This window comes from Octopus bimaculoides, chromosome 20 (genome assembly GCF_046866305.1).
Source record: "Octopus bimaculoides isolate indiv1 chromosome 20, ASM4686630v1, whole genome shotgun sequence".
NCBI lineage: Eukaryota > Metazoa > Mollusca > Cephalopoda > Octopoda > Octopodidae > Octopus > Octopus bimaculoides.
Window position 1 is genome coordinate 18,743,232 of NC_142947.1, and position 21,220 is coordinate 18,764,451.

General features: G+C 34.3%; 1 protein-coding gene across 2 annotated transcripts in view; it reads left to right on the forward strand.

The window, feature by feature from the left end:
- Positions 1–21,220, forward strand: part of LOC106876500 (AMP deaminase 2) — an 87,837-nt gene that overhangs the window by 11,637 nt on the left and 54,980 nt on the right. Inside the window, exons 4-9 of one of the 2 annotated variants that reach the window (XM_089338176.1) lie at positions 8,980–9,199; positions 11,013–11,142; positions 13,676–13,822; positions 15,652–15,714; positions 17,401–17,532; positions 18,468–18,631. In XM_089338176.1, coding sequence (XP_089194302.1) covers positions 8,980–9,199; positions 11,013–11,142; positions 13,676–13,822; positions 15,652–15,714; positions 17,401–17,532; positions 18,468–18,631 — 856 coding nt within the window. The remainder of the gene's footprint in view (positions 1–8,979; positions 9,200–11,012; positions 11,143–13,675; positions 13,823–15,651; positions 15,715–17,400; positions 17,533–18,467; positions 18,632–21,220) is intronic. The other variant, XM_089338177.1, reaches the window with a different exon arrangement.

Consider the following 21,220-nt stretch of genomic DNA (forward strand, 5'->3'; position numbering starts at 1 on the left):
CAAAAATCTACTGTACCAAAAGAAGTGGTAATACATGTTAAAAGTGTTCGATGAAGAGAACATCTGCATAATTCAACATGAATGTGAAATGACATTAAACATTGTATAAGACAAATGAAGGTTTCTCTATGAACACTAAGTCATATTCACTGAATGAGTTTACATGTGCAAGGATGAATTATGATGTTGGCGTTGGCGTTAGATGCAGTGAAATATGGCCCAGACCGTGATTACCAGCATGAACATCAAACTTCAAAAAGTAGTTAACCATTTAATGGTTTTAATAAATGAATACAAAAACAGTAAGTATTATACTGTCCAGCATAAATAAAAGTCAACTTCATTATATTTTTTCTATCAACTTCTGGTACGAATGTTTACATTTGTATGTCATTTTGCAACAAAAAATTCTTTAAAAATTCTGGAAACAATCTACTCATGTAATTTACGCACCCACTAAAGTTTCTTTTTGTTTTTACAAAAAAAAAAAAGTGCATAAATTACATGGGTTTTTACAGTCAAATTGTAAGTGGAACTATCTCTAAAGCACATCGTATTCCCTTTAGAATGAAAAAATGGGCTTAAATAACGGTTATCTCCCTTATTCTATAATAAATATTTATATATATACTAGCAGTATAACCCGACGTTGTCCGGGTGTGACTTATTACGCCATCTAGGTGAAAATCAACTAAAAAAGAAAGCCTTACAATGAAAAAACCCTTATGATGTAAATATGTTCATAATTCAAAAGACGATGAAATTAATAGGGAATGTCTGAAGGCTGTTTTGCGTAAAATTATTAAGCATACGTAAATTTCATCCATCTAATTGGCTATAGAAATGTTTGTGCAAAACAACTTTTTGCGCTGCCCTGATTATACATAGCAGGGTAATCCCTTTTCGCGGGAGCTAGGACGGCAATTTCTGATGAAGCAATTGCTGGCAATCTGTTGCTACACAGTTTTGCCAGAATTCTATCAGATTGGGCAGAAGATGTTGATGCACCATTTTGCATTATGTTCAAAGTAGCTTCTGGAATGTGGTGAATTGCTGCAGTCTGTTGCTGTTATTTTAAACCGGTTGCTTTCTTTCCCCAGCAAACTCTCTTCTTTGGAGGCATAATCTATGTATATATTAAACAGAACAACAAAATGTGTATGTTGTTGTCACAGATTACGTATGTGTGGTTGTGTGTGTTTTTACGTATCTATGTTATGAAAAATAGGTAAAGAATACTGAGAAGAAAGTTTAATCTATGACGTTGTATGTATCACTTTCTCTCTCTGTTGAGCGCGTGTGTAAGAACGCTGTCCCAGGTAGAAGGGAAGAAATATAAAAGTTGCTAGAAACAACAGCCAAATCTCCCTTAAATCACACAAAGTAAACGGAATTAAAAAAATCTAATTACTGCACTGGAAAGTTCACATCGAGAAAATTCCATTGATGTAAAAATTTTTACGAAAAAGTGGAAAATGTGGATTTCTATAAACTTTTAAAAAGGCTTCACACAGACACACAACTTCAGCTTTATATAATAAGGTATGTCGTTATATATAGACTCATTTATATATATATATATATATTTATATATATATATATATATATATATATATATATATATATATATATATTGAGAAGATTTGTCAAGCTAAGTGAAATTGTAGTTGTGGCTGATGCTGGTGTCATGTAACTGGCACCCATTATACTCTTGGAGTGGATAGCGTTATGAAGGGCATCCAGCCATAGAAACCATGCCAAATCAGATTTGAACCTGGTGCAGCTTATCAGTTTTAGTCATACCATCTAACCCATGCCAGCATGGAAAGGAGACACTAAATGATGAGGATGATGATACACACACACACACACACACACACACACACACACACACACACACACACACACACACACACAGGGTGCGATGGGTATATCGTCACCATTCTGTATTTTTAATTTTGCATATGCACTTTGTTTCTGATTTTGTTGACTACACAGTATGGTAGGGTCAGTTGGGCACTGTCTGTGAGAGAAACAGCACCATGACACTATTCACACTGCCAGAAATTTGGAAATAACATGCTGTAATGCTTGGCATTCAAGCTGGAAGCTCCAATACGAACATTTCATAGTGTTTGGGTGTCAATCTGAGGACAGTGCAGAGGATTCGGAATGAGTTGGATGAGTCTAATGGTGATTACGGATGTACGGCAGCTCGGGAAACTCATTCTGATCGTTCTGTTGAGAAAAGAACTCCTGAATTTGTTGGTGAGATCCAGGCCATGATTGACAACAATCTCTCCAAGTCAATCAGGTCCATCGCCAGGGACACGGGAGTGTCTGAATTTCTTATCAGGCAGGTAGTGCATGAAGACATTCAGTATTCCTCATACAAAATGAGAAAGGGTCAGTTTTTATCCCAAACCATCAAGGACAAGAAGAAAGATCATACTATGAAGCTTTTGAACAAACTCAAGCATCCCTTCCAACCAAACACGCTTTGATTTTTCTCAGACGAGAAATGTTTCTGCCAGGATCAGATGGTGTCCCCAAATCATGTATCGAGAGTGGTAAAAATTAAACATTCAGTCAACATCATGGTGTTTGGAGTGATCACTAGTGATAATGACATTGTGTCTCCATTCATCTTCCCACATGGCCTCAGACTCAACACAGAGGCCTACGTCAAGTGCTGGAGGAGGTAGTGTTGCCCTGGGCCAAGAGGGTGGCTGCTGTAAGACCCTATGTCTGACAAGAGGACTCTGCACCATGCCACACAAGCAAGAGAACCTAGTCATGGATGTCAGACAATTTCTGTGACCACATCACCCCTAGCATCTGGCCACCTAACTCCCCAGACTGCAGCTCCCTCGATTATTATGTGTGGGGCACAGTTGAGCAAGGGACCACCAAAACTCCTTGTAACACCAAAGATGAACTGAAGGCAAGGATTATAGTAGCATTCACCAACTGAAACAAGGAGACTGTCCAGAAGAGTTGCAGGAGATCCCAAAGTCGTCTGTAGGCCATGATTGAAGTCAATGGTGATTTTATTGAATAAATTTATTCTTTAGTATTTCAAGATATTTTAATGTAATTTTTGTAAATATATCTGTTAAAATGAGATATTAGTGTTATTTTCATTTTTGCATAATTTAGACTACATTTTATTCACCCCCACCCTGTTTGTGTGTATATACATATATGCTTGACCGCTAAATCCACAAGTTTTCTTATTCTCTCTCTCTGTTTATTTTCTCTTATTCCCTTTAGTTGAAGAGTGTAGGCTCGAAACATAAAAGACTTTATCACTTTCCCAAGCATCAAACTAATACACCTACTTGTTGTTCATACACCTGCCTTTGTCTTTTGTTTTACTGTAAATTTCAACTATATATATATATATATATATATATATATATACACACATATATATATATATATATATATATATATATATATATATATACACACACACACACTATATATATATATATATATATATATATATATATATATATATATATATACATACATATATACATATATATATATATATATATATATATATATATACATATATATATATATATATATATATATATATATATATATCCCTGGACTGGCTTGTGCAGGTGGCACATAAAAGACACCATTTCGAGGTTGGCCGTTTTCGTGCGGGTGACACGTAAAAACTATCCCTTTTTACTAACACATGTAGATGCACACTAATATACAACTCACACACACAAACATGCACACACACACACACACACACACACGCACACACCCCACAGACACACATGTATATAACTATGCATGAATTTATTCCCTTACACCTCACAGGATTGTAAAGACAAAATGATATAATTTCTTCTTTAGTTGAATGCTCCTTCTCCATCCATCTATTGTTGAGTTTATTCTTTCATTTATTTACATCTACAATCCAGTAACAACTCTACTTATAGTATTTTAACTCCAATACATCCATATATAGCATAGTCATACAACTTTCATAGACTTCTCTACCTTACAACTCTGGTCTGACAGAAGTTGTCTCCCTGTTTTTAATTCATACAACTCGCACTTCTAAAATCTAATCACTAAATATGTTCCATTTCACTATGAAATTAATTAAATGTTAACTGATTGTTTATCGATATGTTGTTGCTGGTGTTTTTGTTGTTCTTTTAATGTATCATGCCATTACGATTTTTTTCCTCATTTAACAATAACACTTTATTTCCATTTCAATCAATCTGTTTGTCTTTTATTTAAATATTTTGTTTGTCTTTTTTCTTTAAATGTTTGTACTTTTGATCTACCTCCAACTGTTCGTTTTGGCTGGAACAAAGCAAGATTGCATTTACATGAAGTGGAATTTACATAGAACATGTGAGGTGTTCATAAATAGTCTTTTGAATTTCACTTATTTTGGAGCTGCTAGGAATTTGGTCTACATATTTGTTTATTCCTCTTGGTATCATTCTAAGTGCCCCAATAATACTAGGTAATGTTGTTGCTTTGAGATTCCACATTCTTCTGATTCCAATTTCCTGGTCCTTATATTTGGTCAGTTTTTCAAACGTTTTCAGAGACATGGGAATGCAACGTCACTCAGAAGACAAGTCTTTACAATATGATTTTTCATAATGAGATCTGCTTGGTTTGCCCGTATTTCCCAATCAGTCTGAACACTTAAATTCTAAAGGATGGAATTATTATTATTATTATTATTATTATTATTATTATTATTATCATTATTATTATCATTAAGGCGGTGATCTGGTTGAATTGTTAGCATGCCAGGCAAAATGCTTAACAGCATTTCGTCCGTCTTTACTTCGAGTTCAAATTCTGCCGAGGTTGGCTTGGCCTTTCAACCATTCCTGGTTGATGAAATAAGTACCCGTTATGTACTGGAGTCGATTACATCAACTAGTGCCCTTCCCCACAATTTCAGGCCTTGTGCCTATAGCAGAAAAGACTATTATTATTGTTGTTGTTGTTCCATAACTATTACATGCGAGCTGGCAGAAACGTTAGCGTGCCGGGCGAAATGCTTAGTGGTATTTCGTCTGGAGTTACGTTCTGAGTTCAAATTCTGCCAAGGTCGACTTTGCCTTTCATCCTTTCGGGGTCGATAAATTAAGTACCAGTTACGCACTGGGGTCGATATAATCGACTTAATCCCTTTGTCTGTCCTTGTTGGTCCCCTCTATGTTTAGCCCTTTGTGGGCAATAAAGAAATAAGAAATGTTATTTTGAGATTTGGTGAAGTCTCTTCAAGTTTCAAGTATCTTTCTTAGGATTCTGCAGAATACAGGATTGCACTTTTCTGTGGGTCAATAATGCAAGTCTTAGTTTCAGTATCTTTCTATCTTTTAGGTAGCAGTTTGGGTGTTATGCTAAGTGCACCAGTTACCACAGGAATAATTGTTGCTTTAGTCTTCCAAATTCTTTTAATTTCTCTGGCTATGTTCTGATATTTCCCAATTTTTCTCAATTTCTTTGGCATCCATTCTGTTGCCATATGATATTACAAAGTCTATGATCTTATGTTGTTTATTTATTTTGTCCTTTATTATCATATCTAGTCTTCTTGCTTCAATAGTATAATTAGTTTTTATGGAACAGTCCAATAAAATCAGGATTCTTATTCTCTATCTGGTTCATGTTAACATCACTTTCCTATCATTTCAAAGCTGCACACATCCCAATGCACTATTTTACCTACACACTCATGCCTGCGCTTATACTCTTTTGTGCTAGATTACTGCATTTACTCAAGAGATGGTTGATACTTTCATCTCCTTTCCTGCAGATTCTACATTTGTTCTCTGACTGTTGATTGTTGTCTTTATCAGATTCTAATGGTTTGTTTGTGAGTAGCTATAATTAGTGCTTAGAGGTGGAGTGACTGAATGGATAAAGTGTGAATTGTCTTTGTTCTTTGGTCAATAGTCGATGCTTTATTATTTATACTGCATTTAGTACAAGTAAATCACTTAACTTTGACTTTATTTAACCCCAGATCACCTCTGATTGAGGGCACCTATCAATGTTGGAAGACTTCCCATTCATGACTGTCCATTTTTCTTCTCAGATGTAGTATATACCTAGGACTAAATGATCTAAAGTGTCTTATTTTTTCTTTTTTAATGATAGGGTGTAATTTGAAGGATATTTGGTTGCTATGTTCTATCAGTTTCAATGACAATCTAAGGTGTCTTTCATGGCTCTTGTAGATATTATTGTGGAATGGTGTAGAAGATAGTATTTGGTTACTTCACAATAGCTTTTTATTGTTTTGAAGACTTTAGTTTCATTCTCACGAAGGCTGCTTTTGTCTTTCATTCCATTAGGAATATAAAATATTTAAAAAATGACATCCACTCTCATCTGTATTGTCTTTATTACACCCAAATTGCGAATTAGTAGGTTTACAGGAATTATCTCCCTTTTTTCAGTTTCTTATCACCCCTTAGATGAATTTCTTTTTACTTCTACTAATTGCATGGGATAACTGAAATTTTTCTACTCATATCACATAAGTGAGTCTCCTATCAGTAATGTAATGTGGGCAAGTAAGTTGGCTTTTCTCCCTCTTTCACTCTTTGACAAGTATCTTGTAACTATAGCAAAAAAAAAAAAAAATGTGTTAAGATTTTCAGGAATGAAAAGTATGTGATTCAGAATAACCTCTCTTTTTTCACTGCGATACCAAGAGGCATGCATATAAACAAATCATTCTACTATCTGGTTTGGTCCAGATGGACTATATGTAATCTGAACCTTTCCCCACTTATTATTATTATTTTTTTTACGGAATCCCACGTTTTAGGCTATGGAGATTCCGATTCTGAAAAAAATTTTCAAAAATCTCAATTTCAAAATTTCGATTCCCCCCCCCCCGGTTTTTATATAGACCCACAGGGTAAACCTAACCCTAACTCAAACCCTAACCCTAACCCTAACCCTAACCCTGACCATAACCCTAACCCTAACCCTGACCCTAACCCTAACCCTAAACCTAACCCTAACACTAGTTTTGTGAGATTTGGCTGTTATTTCTAGCATGTAAATAGCCTGCTTGGTGGTGGTGGTGGTGGGGGGGGGGTTGAAATTTTTCAAACAATTATTTTTGAGAATCAGAATCTCCATAGCCTAAAACGTGGGATTCCGTAAAAAAAAATTAATAAATAAGGGGGGGAAAGGTTCAGATTACATATAGTCCATCTCTACCTCTGGTTTATTGCTGTCATTCAAATACTCATTTCTGTTAACCACATAAATCTATGGTGTGTGTACAAGTAAGATAATTAAGAAAGTTTCATTTCCATCATTATCATCATCATCATCATCCTCAAAAATATTCCAGTTATACTCCTTGTTTATGACCATCAATAGTATATAAATATGTGTGTGTGTGCTAAATTCTTATTATAATCATCACTGTTTTTAACATTAGGCATTGTTATGGTTACTTCTATAACAACACCAATAATATTTTTTGTTTTCAATGTAAATTGAATAATTAATATTGAAAATAATCAACCAAACTTTCAGCATCAGATACAACTCCTAACAATTGCCAGTGCATGAAGGGTATTGAAAGTAATGTAAAATGTCGAATTTTGGGGGTTCTATGATACTGTGGAAAAACCCTAATCAATTGTTTTCATTGACTATTTTTGACGAAATTTAGTTTGCCTTGTGTAATAATATCAGATTCAAAGATGCCATCATCCACTAACCAATATACATACACAATCTTGTACATTTACTTAGTGATTCTCTCATCATTACTTTGCAAGTATGATGAAAGTTATGATTTATTGATGAGGTCAGAATAAGACCAAAACATGTATGGTGTTTTCTCCTGTACATGCCAAAAAATGAAAGTAATTCCAGTAATTAACTATTATTGTCTTTTTTTTTCTCCTTGTTTATTTTGCTTCTAGTTAACCTTTTTAATGTTCTCTGCATTGAAAAATTATAGCAGTTTTTATTTGATTGTGAAATAGATTCTGCAGGAAGGAAAGGTTCTGGCTTTCCATTTTTAAAAAGGCCGAGCAACATTTTAGGGAATTTTGCTGCTAGCAGGTTGTCAGACTGCCATTGAAGTCAGAAAGTAAAACTAACCTTAAGAAAATGTTTATTAGCTAAAAGAACAGAAAAAAACTGTATGAAATATAGTCATTTGAGTATTTGAAATTATAACAACACCTTAACCAACCTGGCTGAAATTGTGTTTGGTTTTGTGATGTAAACTTCCTCTTTTAAAGACGAGCTAAATTAAAACCTTACATCAAGTTTTCATATTAATTTAATTTCAAAACACCAGTTTAATAAAGCTGTAGTTATTTCACTAAATTATTCATTAGTTTCAAAATTAATTAGAACAAAGGTAGTGTATATTAAGAGAAATATGGTAACAAAAGTGTTAAATAATGTATGATTATCTTTGATTGGATTTTTTTCTCACCAGTTGGAATGTAATCTTGTACAGTGGTTATAAAGTGGGGGTTGTTGTGTGGGTAATACTCTGCTCCATTCTTGACAGAGTTGTTTTGATCTGAATATGTTTCTGTGGTGAGTGTCTTTAGTGATGAACAGAGGAAGCCATTTATAGCAGATATCTCTGGGAATAGTGGAGATAATTTAGTGAATTTAGTGAAGGTACATAGTGTGACAATCAGTATTGGTAACCAGTGAGTATACACGTGTAATACATACCTCATGAAAAACAAATAAGTTAGCAATGAATGAAATACCAGCAAGATACATATATATATATATATATATATATATATATATATATATATATATATATATACATACATATATATACACGCACAAACACACACACACACACACACACACACACACACACACACACACACACACACACACACACACACACACACACACTATAATGTATACGTAAGAGAACTATTGTTTTTGTTTGTTTTGCAGATCACCCGATTGATGCTCCAAGAACTGACGGAGATCCTTTTGATTGTATACTGCCAAATAGTGTGAATTGTGAGTTCAAAATGGTGAATGGTGTGATGAAAGTGTACCTTGATGCAGCATCCATGGAACAAGACAAGCCATTTGATTGGACATACCCAGACTGTGCTACTTTCCTAAATGATCAGAATATCATGTATACACTTATCAGTGATGGACCATTGTAAGTTTTCTTTCATCTATTTATGTGCAGACATGGCTGTGTGGTAAGAAGTTTGTTTCCCAATCACATGGTTCTGGGTTCAGTCCCACTGCATGACACCTTGGGAAAGTATCTTCTACAACAGCTCTGGGCCAACTAAATAACCTATTAAGGGAGATAGAAATTGGGAGATAGAAACTGAAAGAAGCCCATTATATATATATATATATCATCATCAACATCATTGTCGTCGTCGTCGTTTAATGTCCACTTTCCATGCTGGCATGGGTTAGATGGTTTGACTGAGAACTGGCAAGCCATGAGGCTGCACCAGGTTTCAATCTGATATATATATATATATATATATATATATATATATATATATATATATATATATATATATATATATATATTGTTGTGTCTGGGGAGTCATTCTCTTTTAATGCCTTATTATTTAACACACCCGCCAGTAAAATTTCCACTCATTTACTTATTTATTTTTCCTAAAATTTTTGTTACATCTTGCAACCTTTTCAATAGTCATTGACTCTGCCCATTATCCAAGCTGTGTTCTTTTTGTTTGTTTGTGCGCATGTGTGTGGGTCAATGTGTGCGCATACACTTGTATGTATGTATATATGTATGTATGTATGTATGTATGTATGCATGCATGTATGGATGTATGTATGCATGCATGTAAGTGTGTGTATATATGTGTGTGTGTGTATGTGCATATGTATATATGTATGTGCATACGTTTGTATGTATTCCGCAGATTCATGTGTTTGTGTTTGTGTAGGGTTTTTTATGTGTGTTTGCATGTGTGAGTCTGTGTACCTCTGTCTCCTTGTGTGTGCATGTCTGAGTGTGTCTGTGTGTGTATGGGTTTTTTTGAGACTATGTACTGTGTCTGTATAGATGTATGTGTGTCTCCATATGTGTGGATCTGTATCTCCATATGTGTGGATGTGTGTCTCAATATGTGTCTTTGTGCAAGGTGAAGTGTTTGTGTATATGGTCATGTGTTTCAGTCTTCATTTCTGTATGTGTGTGTGTATGTGTGCTTGTCTGTTCATATTACCTATGTACCTATCCATCTGTGTGTCTATCTGCTTACATTCATATCCATTTACCTACATACATGTGCATATACATATATGTGCGCAGCAGGCACACACACACACACGCGCGTGCACGCACACACACACTCACACGCACACACACACACACTCACACACACATGCACACATACATGCATCTACATAACAGCCCACTAACTATTCTACCTGTATATAAATATAAACTGTGGGTATGGGGTTTTGATTACCTACTACGTATATTTCCTATTTAGTACCGGGGATGTACTAAATAGGAAATATACGTAGTAGGTAATCATGCCCCCATACCCAGCACTGAGTTCTATCCTACTGCTTCACTATGGGATGGAACTCAGAACCATGGAATTGCTAAACAAACTCTTTAACCACACTAACACCTGGAATCCATGCTAGTACTTAGAGTACAAATAAAATGTTACAAATAAATAAATAAATACATAAATAATAAAAGAAAGTAAAACATTAAAAATGTTTGACTTTACAAATAGTGAGAAAAATAGGACTAGAATTTTGTTTAGGACTTCAACAGATCTAGTCATTTGGAACATAAAACAGGTGCAATATTTGGGCCTGATATTGCCAGTTTAAATGCTAAACGGTTGAACATACTTTACATATATTTAAACATGACGATGATGATGGTTGAAGAACCACAAATGAATAAGATTGTTCTTTATATATTCTTCTTGATGTTACTGTTATTGTCGTTGTTACAGGAAATCATTCTCTTACCAGCGCCTGAGTTATCTATCATACAAGTACCAGTTACATGTTTTGTTGAATGAGATAAAGGAATCAGCTGCCCAGAAAGAAGTACCCCACCGTGATTTCTACAACATCAGAAAGGTCAGTTATTTTGTTGATTTACATGCATACATGGATACATACATACATACATACATATGTAAAACTTTCCAAAAATTTAGCACATAAATACATATGCATGCATCTAGACATGAGAATATATACATAAAGACGCATCCATAAAACAAACATACAAATCTGCGCATACACTAACACCAAATACTGCACACACACACACACATATGCACAAATACCTAGATGATGTTGATAAAAGTTCCAATGAAGGAACCTTGGATCTATGTTAGAGTCCGGCTCTTTCTCTATGGACAAGAAATACAGAAATGAAACTGATTGATAACATACATACATACATACATACATACATACATACATACATACATACGTACGTATGTACGTCTGGAGCAAAGTATAGCTGAACTTGGGATCATGGGATCATGGGCAAAGAATGCAAATTCTTAATTCATAAGCTACAAAGGGTCATGATATCTGGGACTATAAAAATCTGCAAGCCCTTCTTTAGATTGAAAAGATGATGTTTAAAACAAGATACTTTCCTTCACAACCTTGCTACCGAGTAGGCAGCTTGTCAGAATTTTAATTTAAATTTAAAAAGGGAAAAAGAAGAACATACATGCATGCATGCATGCATTCATCCATCCATGCATACATACATACATGCATACATACATACATACATACACGCGCACACACATATACATACATACCTACATACGTACGTACATACATAATACATACATATCTATCTATCTATGTGTGAAGCTGCTTGGCCTCATAATTAGGTATTGAATTCATAGTCATAAAACAATGATTTTGATTTCCAGATCAAGCATTGCATTGTGTTCTTGAGCAAAACACTTCATTTCACATTGCTCTGCAATCATTATGGCATCTGATATGTGGCACACTATACACCTATGCAGACAATGTGAATTTGATGGCAGGAGTGAGCTAATGTACTGCACAAACTTTTGATCACTATGAACAAATCATTTGTGCTGCTTGTTGAGCAAGAAATTACAGAAGCCTCATCTATTGTCTGTGACTGGGGTTAGTGTGACTGTCAAGAACTCAAAAGACTGAAGACATATATGTCATGAATTAGTATTTGTTTATTTGTGTAATAATTCTGTTACAAACTACAATTCAATATGTTTCAATCTTTGGACATTGTCAAATGTTTGTCAATGATGTATGATTGAAACATATTACAGATTGTAACAAAATAATTTAATCACTATATATAAATGTGTGTGTGTGCGCGCATGTGTATAGATATATATTTATATTGAATGGTTGTGTGGTAAGTAGCTTGCTTACCAACCACATGGTTCTGGGTTCATTCTCACTGCGTGGCACCTTGGGCAAGTAAGTGTCTTCTACTATAGTCTCAAGCCGACCAAAGCCTTGTGATTGGATTTGGTAGACAGAAAACTGAAAGAAGCCCGTCGTACATATGTATATATATATATGTGTGTGTGTGTATGTTTGTGTGTCTGTATTTGTCCCCCCAACATCGCTTGACAACCAATGCTGGTGTGTTTACGTCCCCATAACTTAGTGGTTCGGCAAAAGTGACTGATAGAATAAGTACTAGGCTTCCAAAGAATAAGTCCTGGGGTCGATTTGCTCGACTAAAGGCGGTGCTCCAGCATGGCCACAGTCAAATGACTGAAACAAGTAAAAGAGTTAAAGAGTAAAAAGTAGATCTGTAATAGTTGTTGGTTATTCTAATCAATATTCAGTTAACAACCAAAATTTTTAATATTTCAGCCTTGTTTCCTATGTTTATCTTTTATTGCCCTTGTTGTGCCTGTGTTCTGTTTTTGTTTTCTTTTATTAATCAACAATATTAATTTAATTAAAGCTCTGAAAAGTATGAGTAACTTTTCCTATTTATCATGACTTGTTTATAATAATGGTACAAGTTCAATGGCCTGACAATAACTAGCACACCGTTGTTTATGATGATGAGAGTTCCAGTTGATCCAATCAACGGAACACCCTGCTTGTTAAATTAATGTGCAAGTGGCTGAGCACATCACAGACATGCATACCATTAACATAGTCTCCAGGAGATTCAGCAGGACAAAACGTGACAAGGTTGGCTCTTTGAATTACTGGCACAACTTTTTTTTGCCAGCTGAATGGACTGAAGCAACATGAAATAAAGTGCTTTGCTCAAAATGCAATATGCCACTGGATATTGAACTCACGATTTTACTATCATGAGCTGAATACCCTAACCATTGGGCCATGTTTCTTCTTGGCCTGACAGTAGTTACTGAAATACCAACCAATTCAGCATAGATTATGATTAAATAAACAGAAATCATAGGCTCAGTTCTTATTTTTGCCTTCATTGTGTGTATGTGTTTTTGTGTGTAATGTTATTATTAGTAATAACATTTGATCTTTTGACCAGTACATGACTAACAACTTAATAGTCATGTATTGGTCAAAAGATCAAATTTCATTATAACTTACCAATGCTCTATTGAACCGGTTTCTTTACTTTGACTCTGATCTCTTCCAGGTGGATACACACATCCATGCATCCTCATGCATGAATCAGAAACATCTACTGAGGTTCATCAAAAAGCAAATGAAAGTTAATCCCGATGAAATTGTCTCCTGCAACAGGGATGGCAAAATGATGAAGCTGAAAGAGGTTATACAATTGGTTTGTTAAAGGTTATACAAAATCTCAGTAACTCCCCTGTTGCTAACAGCAGCTGCAGCAGCCACAGCCGTAGCAACAGTTGCTCTAGTTTGATTTCTAGTCTTAACCACATCTTGCTTTGCACTTGCTGTCAGCTGTCAGTCAGTTTATATCATCTATACATTTGAGCAAAGCTTCTTGATTCAAGTGGAAAGAAGACAAAGAAGAGAAATAAATGTATTGGGAATCACTAACCAATTATTATCAGAACTATTTCATTAAACTCAGAACTCTTCTTTCTGATATAATTTATATTATTATTATTATTATTATTATTATTATTGTTCAGTAGTTTTATTTTTATAACGTGCTTTCACTTCACTACCGAGCGCAGACTGTAACAGTCTGTTACAGTCTGTCATACCGGCCATGATGAAATACCACAAGGTATAGAAAATACGTATTCGCCTTTATATTGAACACTCAATATTTCATATATTCAATAAGACATATTCCATATATTCAATAAGACATTCAATACTTCATTTCATTGTACTATCCATTTTTATATTATATATTATATATTCCATATTCTATATCCCACATTAATTTTACAAGAATATAAATAAAACATAAAAAACAGACAGAGTTGGAATTCTTTTAAATAAAATAATATATATATATATATATATATATATATATATATATATATATATATATATGTATGTATTTATATAGTATATTTTGGTATATCTCACTGAGGAGGCAAAGTATATTTTTTATACAGAGCCAGAAACCCGATTCTGGGATTATCCAGTAATTTACTAGTTTATTTGTCTATTTGTCTTTTCACCTTGTGCTGTATGAATACTTGATGTGGTTTCGGAGTCAAGCTTTGACTGCCATCTCTACCATCATGGTATCTCTTAGATACCCTCAATTATAATTTTAATAATAATTATTACCTATAAGGTTTTTCTTCCCATGCTGGCCACTTGATATGAGTGTTATTTTAAATTTTTTAATAATGGTTTTGTCCTTACTTATATGATATATATATATATATGAATGCATGTGTATATCTTTTGCCGATGTATATTATATTGACAAAAGGTGTAAACATAATGAGAAAACTAAAAAGTGTAATGCTTCAGATGAAACATTCCATGAGAATTTGTTCTGCTCAAGATGCACAGACAATCCCTTGTTGCTTTTCTCATAAAAATGCACTGAACCTATGATTGGCCCCCCAGTGCTGTTGCTCCCAAAATGTGATATAAAAATAAATAACTCTAAAATATTTATCACAACTATATAACTCATATATTCTGCATAAACTTAATACATTTGTTGCAATTATATATTTTAATCAATTATTTGGTTTCTTTTAAAGAAGCATATCCATGTCTGGATGTACTCCACTGTCACAAGTTATATTTTACTCAATCACATTTACATTGTTTTATTCTCACGCCAGCACTAACATAAGTTCACTGGTTTTACATAGTTAATGCTCAAACTTATGCTTTATGGTGTATTCATTCCCTCTTGCAATACCAACCACTCAATTATGAAGTTGTAATGTTTCCTTATTTCAACATAGTTGACATGTAGAACAAACCTAATGTGGAAAAAATTACAAATTAGCATGTTTGGCATGGTTTCATTTCTTTGCAGTATTACTCAGTGAATATCATCTCAGTTGCTCAAGCACTTTACAGCTGTACTATATTTAAAAACATTGTAAATATCTTAAACACTTAACAGATGTGATTGCCATTTCATTAAGTATTTCATGTGAAAGTGAAACGAATAACTAATATATACATGACATTGGTTGTCTTCCACAGGTGTTTGATAGTCTTCGAATCAATACATACGAGCTCAATGTGGACATGCTTGATGTTCATGCAGTAAGTATCATCATCATTATCATCTTCATCATCATTATCATCATCATCATCATCATCAACATCATCATCATTTAACATCCCCCTTCCATACTGGCATGGGTTTGATGGTTTGACAGGAGGTGGTCAGACAGGAGCCTTCTGTGTCTGTTTTAGCATGGTTTTTACAGCTGGATGCCTTTCCTAACACCAACCACTCCCCAGAGTATATATATATATATATATATAAATAATACAGAATGGGACAAGAACGCAAAACATCTAGACAGTTACGTGATACAAGAAAGGGACAAAACATCCAGATAGATGATACAAAGAAAACAAGGACAGGTCATTCGGAGTTTTCTTTCCGCAATATATATATATATACATACACACATATATATATATATATACATACACACATATATTTATACATGTGTGTGTATGTGCATGTGCGATTAACAGGGTTGCATTTAGTCCCTTACTGCCTTGGCAATACAGGGTTTTGGTATAATATTGCATCAAAAATTAATTTGATAAAAGGAAAGGTTATAATCAACAGACTCAACCTCAGTATGTTATTGGTATGTAATTTATTGATGCCAGAGAAATGAAGTGACATGAAGTTGATGTCAGTAGGGTTTGAACTGAGTTAGGAAGTTAAAACAAAATACAGCAAAGCATTTACTCTTATGCCTGTCTTGAACAACTTCATTACTCTATCATAGTAGGCTATTAGCACCAATTTATAAATTAACGCTATTAACTAATATTTCTGTTCATGTGAACTATGAAGATATCATGATAATAACAGATCCTTTATACCAATAATGTAGTTATTTACTCAGTCAATCTGCTAGAAATAGTTGCCAAATCTCTTCCTTCATATTATGCCCTATCATCTTGAAAAAAGAGTGACACATTGGATATTGTAGTCCAAGGTATACAATGTCTAAGTAGGATAGAACAGTCATACCTTCAACACCTTTCTTCGTAGGTTTGGGGTGTCAGGACTAAGCTGGGATTAACAACAACAACAACTTAACAGATACTAGACTGAGCACTGACACTTAAAGATGTAGTATCATTCATTGAGACATAAAATTCAATTACTATACTTCAGTCAACTTATAGTGTTAATATTGATTTATTACATCACTACAGGGCTACAAGTTTGTAGCGGTGAGCTATCGTTGATTGAATCAAATATCAGTATATTATTGGTGCTTTTTGGAGCCAACAAGAGAGCCTCTATGTGCTATAAATAGCAATCAGTTCTCCCTCCAATCATATCCTACCATTTAAAAAAAAAAAAAAGAAAGGCACATTGTATAATGTAGTCCCTGATACATTATGTTTGAAATAATAATAGGATGGTCATTGCTAGAATACATTTTATTAAAGATTTAGCACTAAGGTATAAGCTCCACAATTACTTGCATTAAGTTGTATATATCCCAAATCCTTAGCAGTATGACTAGGTATCAAAGTGACTAGTACTAATGTACCAAAAATTACAAGTTCTAAGATGTGAGTATGAAAATTATTAGTACTAAGATATAAGTGCCAAAATCATAAGTACTAAAATGCGAGTACCAAAATCATTAGTATGAAGTTATAACTGATTTTGTTAAGTGTGATGTTTCATTGCTTTAGTTGCAAGGAAACCACCCCCAGCATTTTCATTTTCTCTCTGCTTCATTTCAGGATCGAAACACTTTCCATCGATTTGACAAATTCAATGCCAAATATAACCCGATTGGCCAAAGTGAATTACGTGAAATTTTTATCAAAACTGACAATCACATCGGGGGCAAATACTTTGCAAATGTAATAAAGGTAAGCCTAATGCTTTCTTTAAAAAAATTATATGAGAAGGAAGGGTATGTGTACGTGTGTGGGGATATTGATTGTGCCCTCTCAGAACTTCATGGTTATTTCAACTTTCATTCAAGTTGGAAGGGAAAAAACTCTACAATATGCAGATTTACAATTTGATTGATAATGTTGTTTAGGGAAAAGAATGCATTAGTATAACTTTTGAAATACTTTTTATAAATTTTTATATTAAAGGATTATGACTAAAATATTAAACATTTAAGAGAAAGAAGGAAGAGAAGTTATACCTTCAGGGCCAAAATTTTGTAGTTGGATGAATTTGGTAACCTTTGGGGCTGCTTGAATATTAACAGTTATAAATACATTTATATACATAGTAGATTGTATAAAGTTATATATATATATTTCTCACTGAAAGTGTTGAATACTAACTTGAATTTCGTGAGACTAGTCACAATAATGTTATTGGTACCAGTTACAAATTCACTTGGAATAAATACACAACTATATCCTGACTTGTAATTGAGTGCTTTATTTAAGTTGAAGTAGAAATATGTTAGAGTAGGCTTGACTCTTTCTCAGCACTGTTGCTTAGACAATATCTGTTCAAAGTAAAAATGGAAAGTAAGTGATGTTATGAGGTAAAAAAAACCTGAAACAATGAGAGCTTCCATCGAAAAGGAGAGAAAAAGCATTTGTAAATTCAGTAGAGAAATGCTTTTCTTTCTCCGATGTGGGTCTTTACTCAATATATCAGGATTCTCTTCTCTCTACTTCATACAAAGTTATCCAAATATGCAAAGTGGATTATATATATCTATAAATCCAGTTCACTATGTTGGTTCTCTGTGTCTGACTCAGCTGGAAATAATTATTGCCATTATAATGTCATGCTATGATAAATATATCAAACATTCACGTGTTTCTTTTTGCAGGAAGTGATGAGTGATTTGGAGGAGAGCAAATATCAAAATGCCGAATGCCGTTTGTCTATATATGGCCGTTCTAAACAAGAATGGGAGAAACTAGCCAAATGGGCTGTGGTCAACCAAGTCCATTCAGATAATGTTCGTTGGTTAATCCAAATTCCAAGATTATAGTAAGTATCAATAACTTTTGTGACTCTATGGCCTAATTTTTTTTGGTTTGCTAATCATGATACTGTTATTGTTTAATTCTAAGTCACAGATAGAATATCTATAATAAAAGGTGTTCTGTTTGTATCCTTTCCAACTATTTTAGGCCTGCACTGATAGAGCACTTTCAGGTCTATTTTGTATCAGATCTCATATGTTCTGTTCTACCCCTTCTTCCTTCTCTCATCAAGGACCTATTTGTCATCATGTTCAACAATGCTTACTTTTACATTGATGATATCCACCCTTCATTCCTTTTGTACCCAAACTTATCCATATGTGACTTATAAGCCTCTTGCCAAATCTGCATTGACTTCATGAACAGAGACCTTGAGTAGCTTGTCATTGTGGAGATCATGCTAATCTTTTCTCCTTCAAAATCAAAATAGAAAAAAAAAATGGTAAGAACGCCAGTTCTGCTCAAATCAACCAAACATCATTGAATTTCACCTCTTAAACATCAGCAGCATGCAACTAGAGTTATTGCAATTGCTCCAAAAGATAAACATCACAATTCTGAGAATCTCTGATGGTGAATACATGTCCTTAACACCGTTAGCATCGCAGCTCAAAGTTTGGTCTTTTTCTTCAGAGTCAGAAAGTACTTCAGTCCTCAACAATTAATGTCTCAGAAATTTCGGAGGAGATTAACAATGGAGTACTGCTTTTACATCTAGAATGGTGCTGCTACTACACACAGAAAAATCTTTGGCCACATCAGAGAAAGGTTATACAACTGATTAGCAAAAATTCCCTCAGACATGATCCAGCCTCTGATCTATACATGCTGCCTCCTCTCTCTGTTTTTTTTTCTATGTTTGCTACAACAGTCTCTGCTCCTGGTTAGTCTCATGTCACTCCACTCAGGCACTATCAACTTACTCTTTTTTCTCTCTTCTCATCACCCATACTGTGTGCAATCTCTCAAGCACCACACAAACCACTGTGTCTAGTTCCCCCTTCATAGAATGCTGACTCTCTGGAATTCTCTTTCTGCACATGTATATCCTGCAGCCTTGCAACAAGGCAGTAATGGTATCAATTACACCAGACTTAAAAGCCTTGTGAAAGCCATGAGTACTGCCCCTTCCACCAGATGTATCAAAAAGAGAAAAAAATTATCATTATACAGGATTCAATTTGAAACATTTACAAGAGAAATGTTACAAAAGAAGCTTCATCTTTTGGAACATAACTATAAGTTTGAGTAAAATGTTTAACTTTAAGGTCCCTTGCATCATTCCAAGTGTTCTGCCAATCAGTTTCAGCACTTATAGACAGTTGTTGACCAATATATTTCAGTAAGATTCAGAATATTATCATCACTATTGTTGAAATGTTGTCAATATTATTTTGAGCCCTGAAGCACTTTCAAAAAAAAAATATATATATATTTATAGCTTAGTTTGAAAGAGCAGCAGCACTCATGAATTTTGCAAACTCCTTAAGATCAGTGTTACTGCTTTGAAATTGTCAATGTAATTGTTGATTGCAATTAATTCTCTGGCCTTTTCAAAACATGATAATTCAGACCGGTTTTCTGTAATTTACCCTGAAATCACGTGACTAGAGCTAAGCAAATCTACAATTCATCTGACTTGTTTCTGTTAGTATTTCAGTTTAATAACACTGCACCAATTGAAATTTGACTATAAAATTGACCTCTAGCATGATCCTTGTAAGCCTCCAGTGGTAAAATCAATGAACTGTTATTTTACCTAACTGAGATGAGAAGTGACAACCTAGATTTAGCTAATTAAATTCCTTCAAGGTCTTAAGTGGAGATCATAAATCAAATTCCACAGCAACAAAGAGTCCCTAATTCATTCTTCATTTGTAATTCTTTGTAAAGATCATGCATTTGGAATTGTCATTAGTTACTATTATTTATTGTCTTTGCACAGCTTCTAATGCTGGAGATGTACTACGGTGCCAGCTGTTCACTACCAGTGAACTAAGGTAACACCCCTTATTTTTCGAGCAGTATCTGGAGTATCTGAGCCGTTCCAGGCAGTGCTGTTTGCTGCAAATGCTCCATGCTTATTGCAGCCCTTATTTGTTCCATGTACTTCTCAAGATTTTTACTCACTGTTCCCAGGGCTCCGACAATTATTGGTACTACTACCACCTTTTTCATTAACCACAACTGCTTAACCTTCCATGCTAACCTGTCATATCTATAATTTTTTCTTTCTTCCTTATCGCATACCTTGTTGTCAGTTGGGCATGCTATATCTATAATCCAGCATCGTTTGCTTTCTTTCTCAATTAACACTATGTCTGGCTTCTTATTCTCTATCTCATGGTCGCACTGAATCATAAAATCCCATAGGATCTTTGCATTATCATTTTCGATGATGCCTTCAGGTTTATGCTCGTACCACTTTTTTACTCTGTCAAGTCCATACTTGTTACAAAAATCCTTGCTATATTGTCATGAAGTCTCTTATATTCTTTCTGGGCTAGTGGCATACATTGACTGGTAATATGCCATACGGTTTTATCATTTTGTCCACAGATTCTGCACTTATCACTTTCTGATGTGCTGTCTA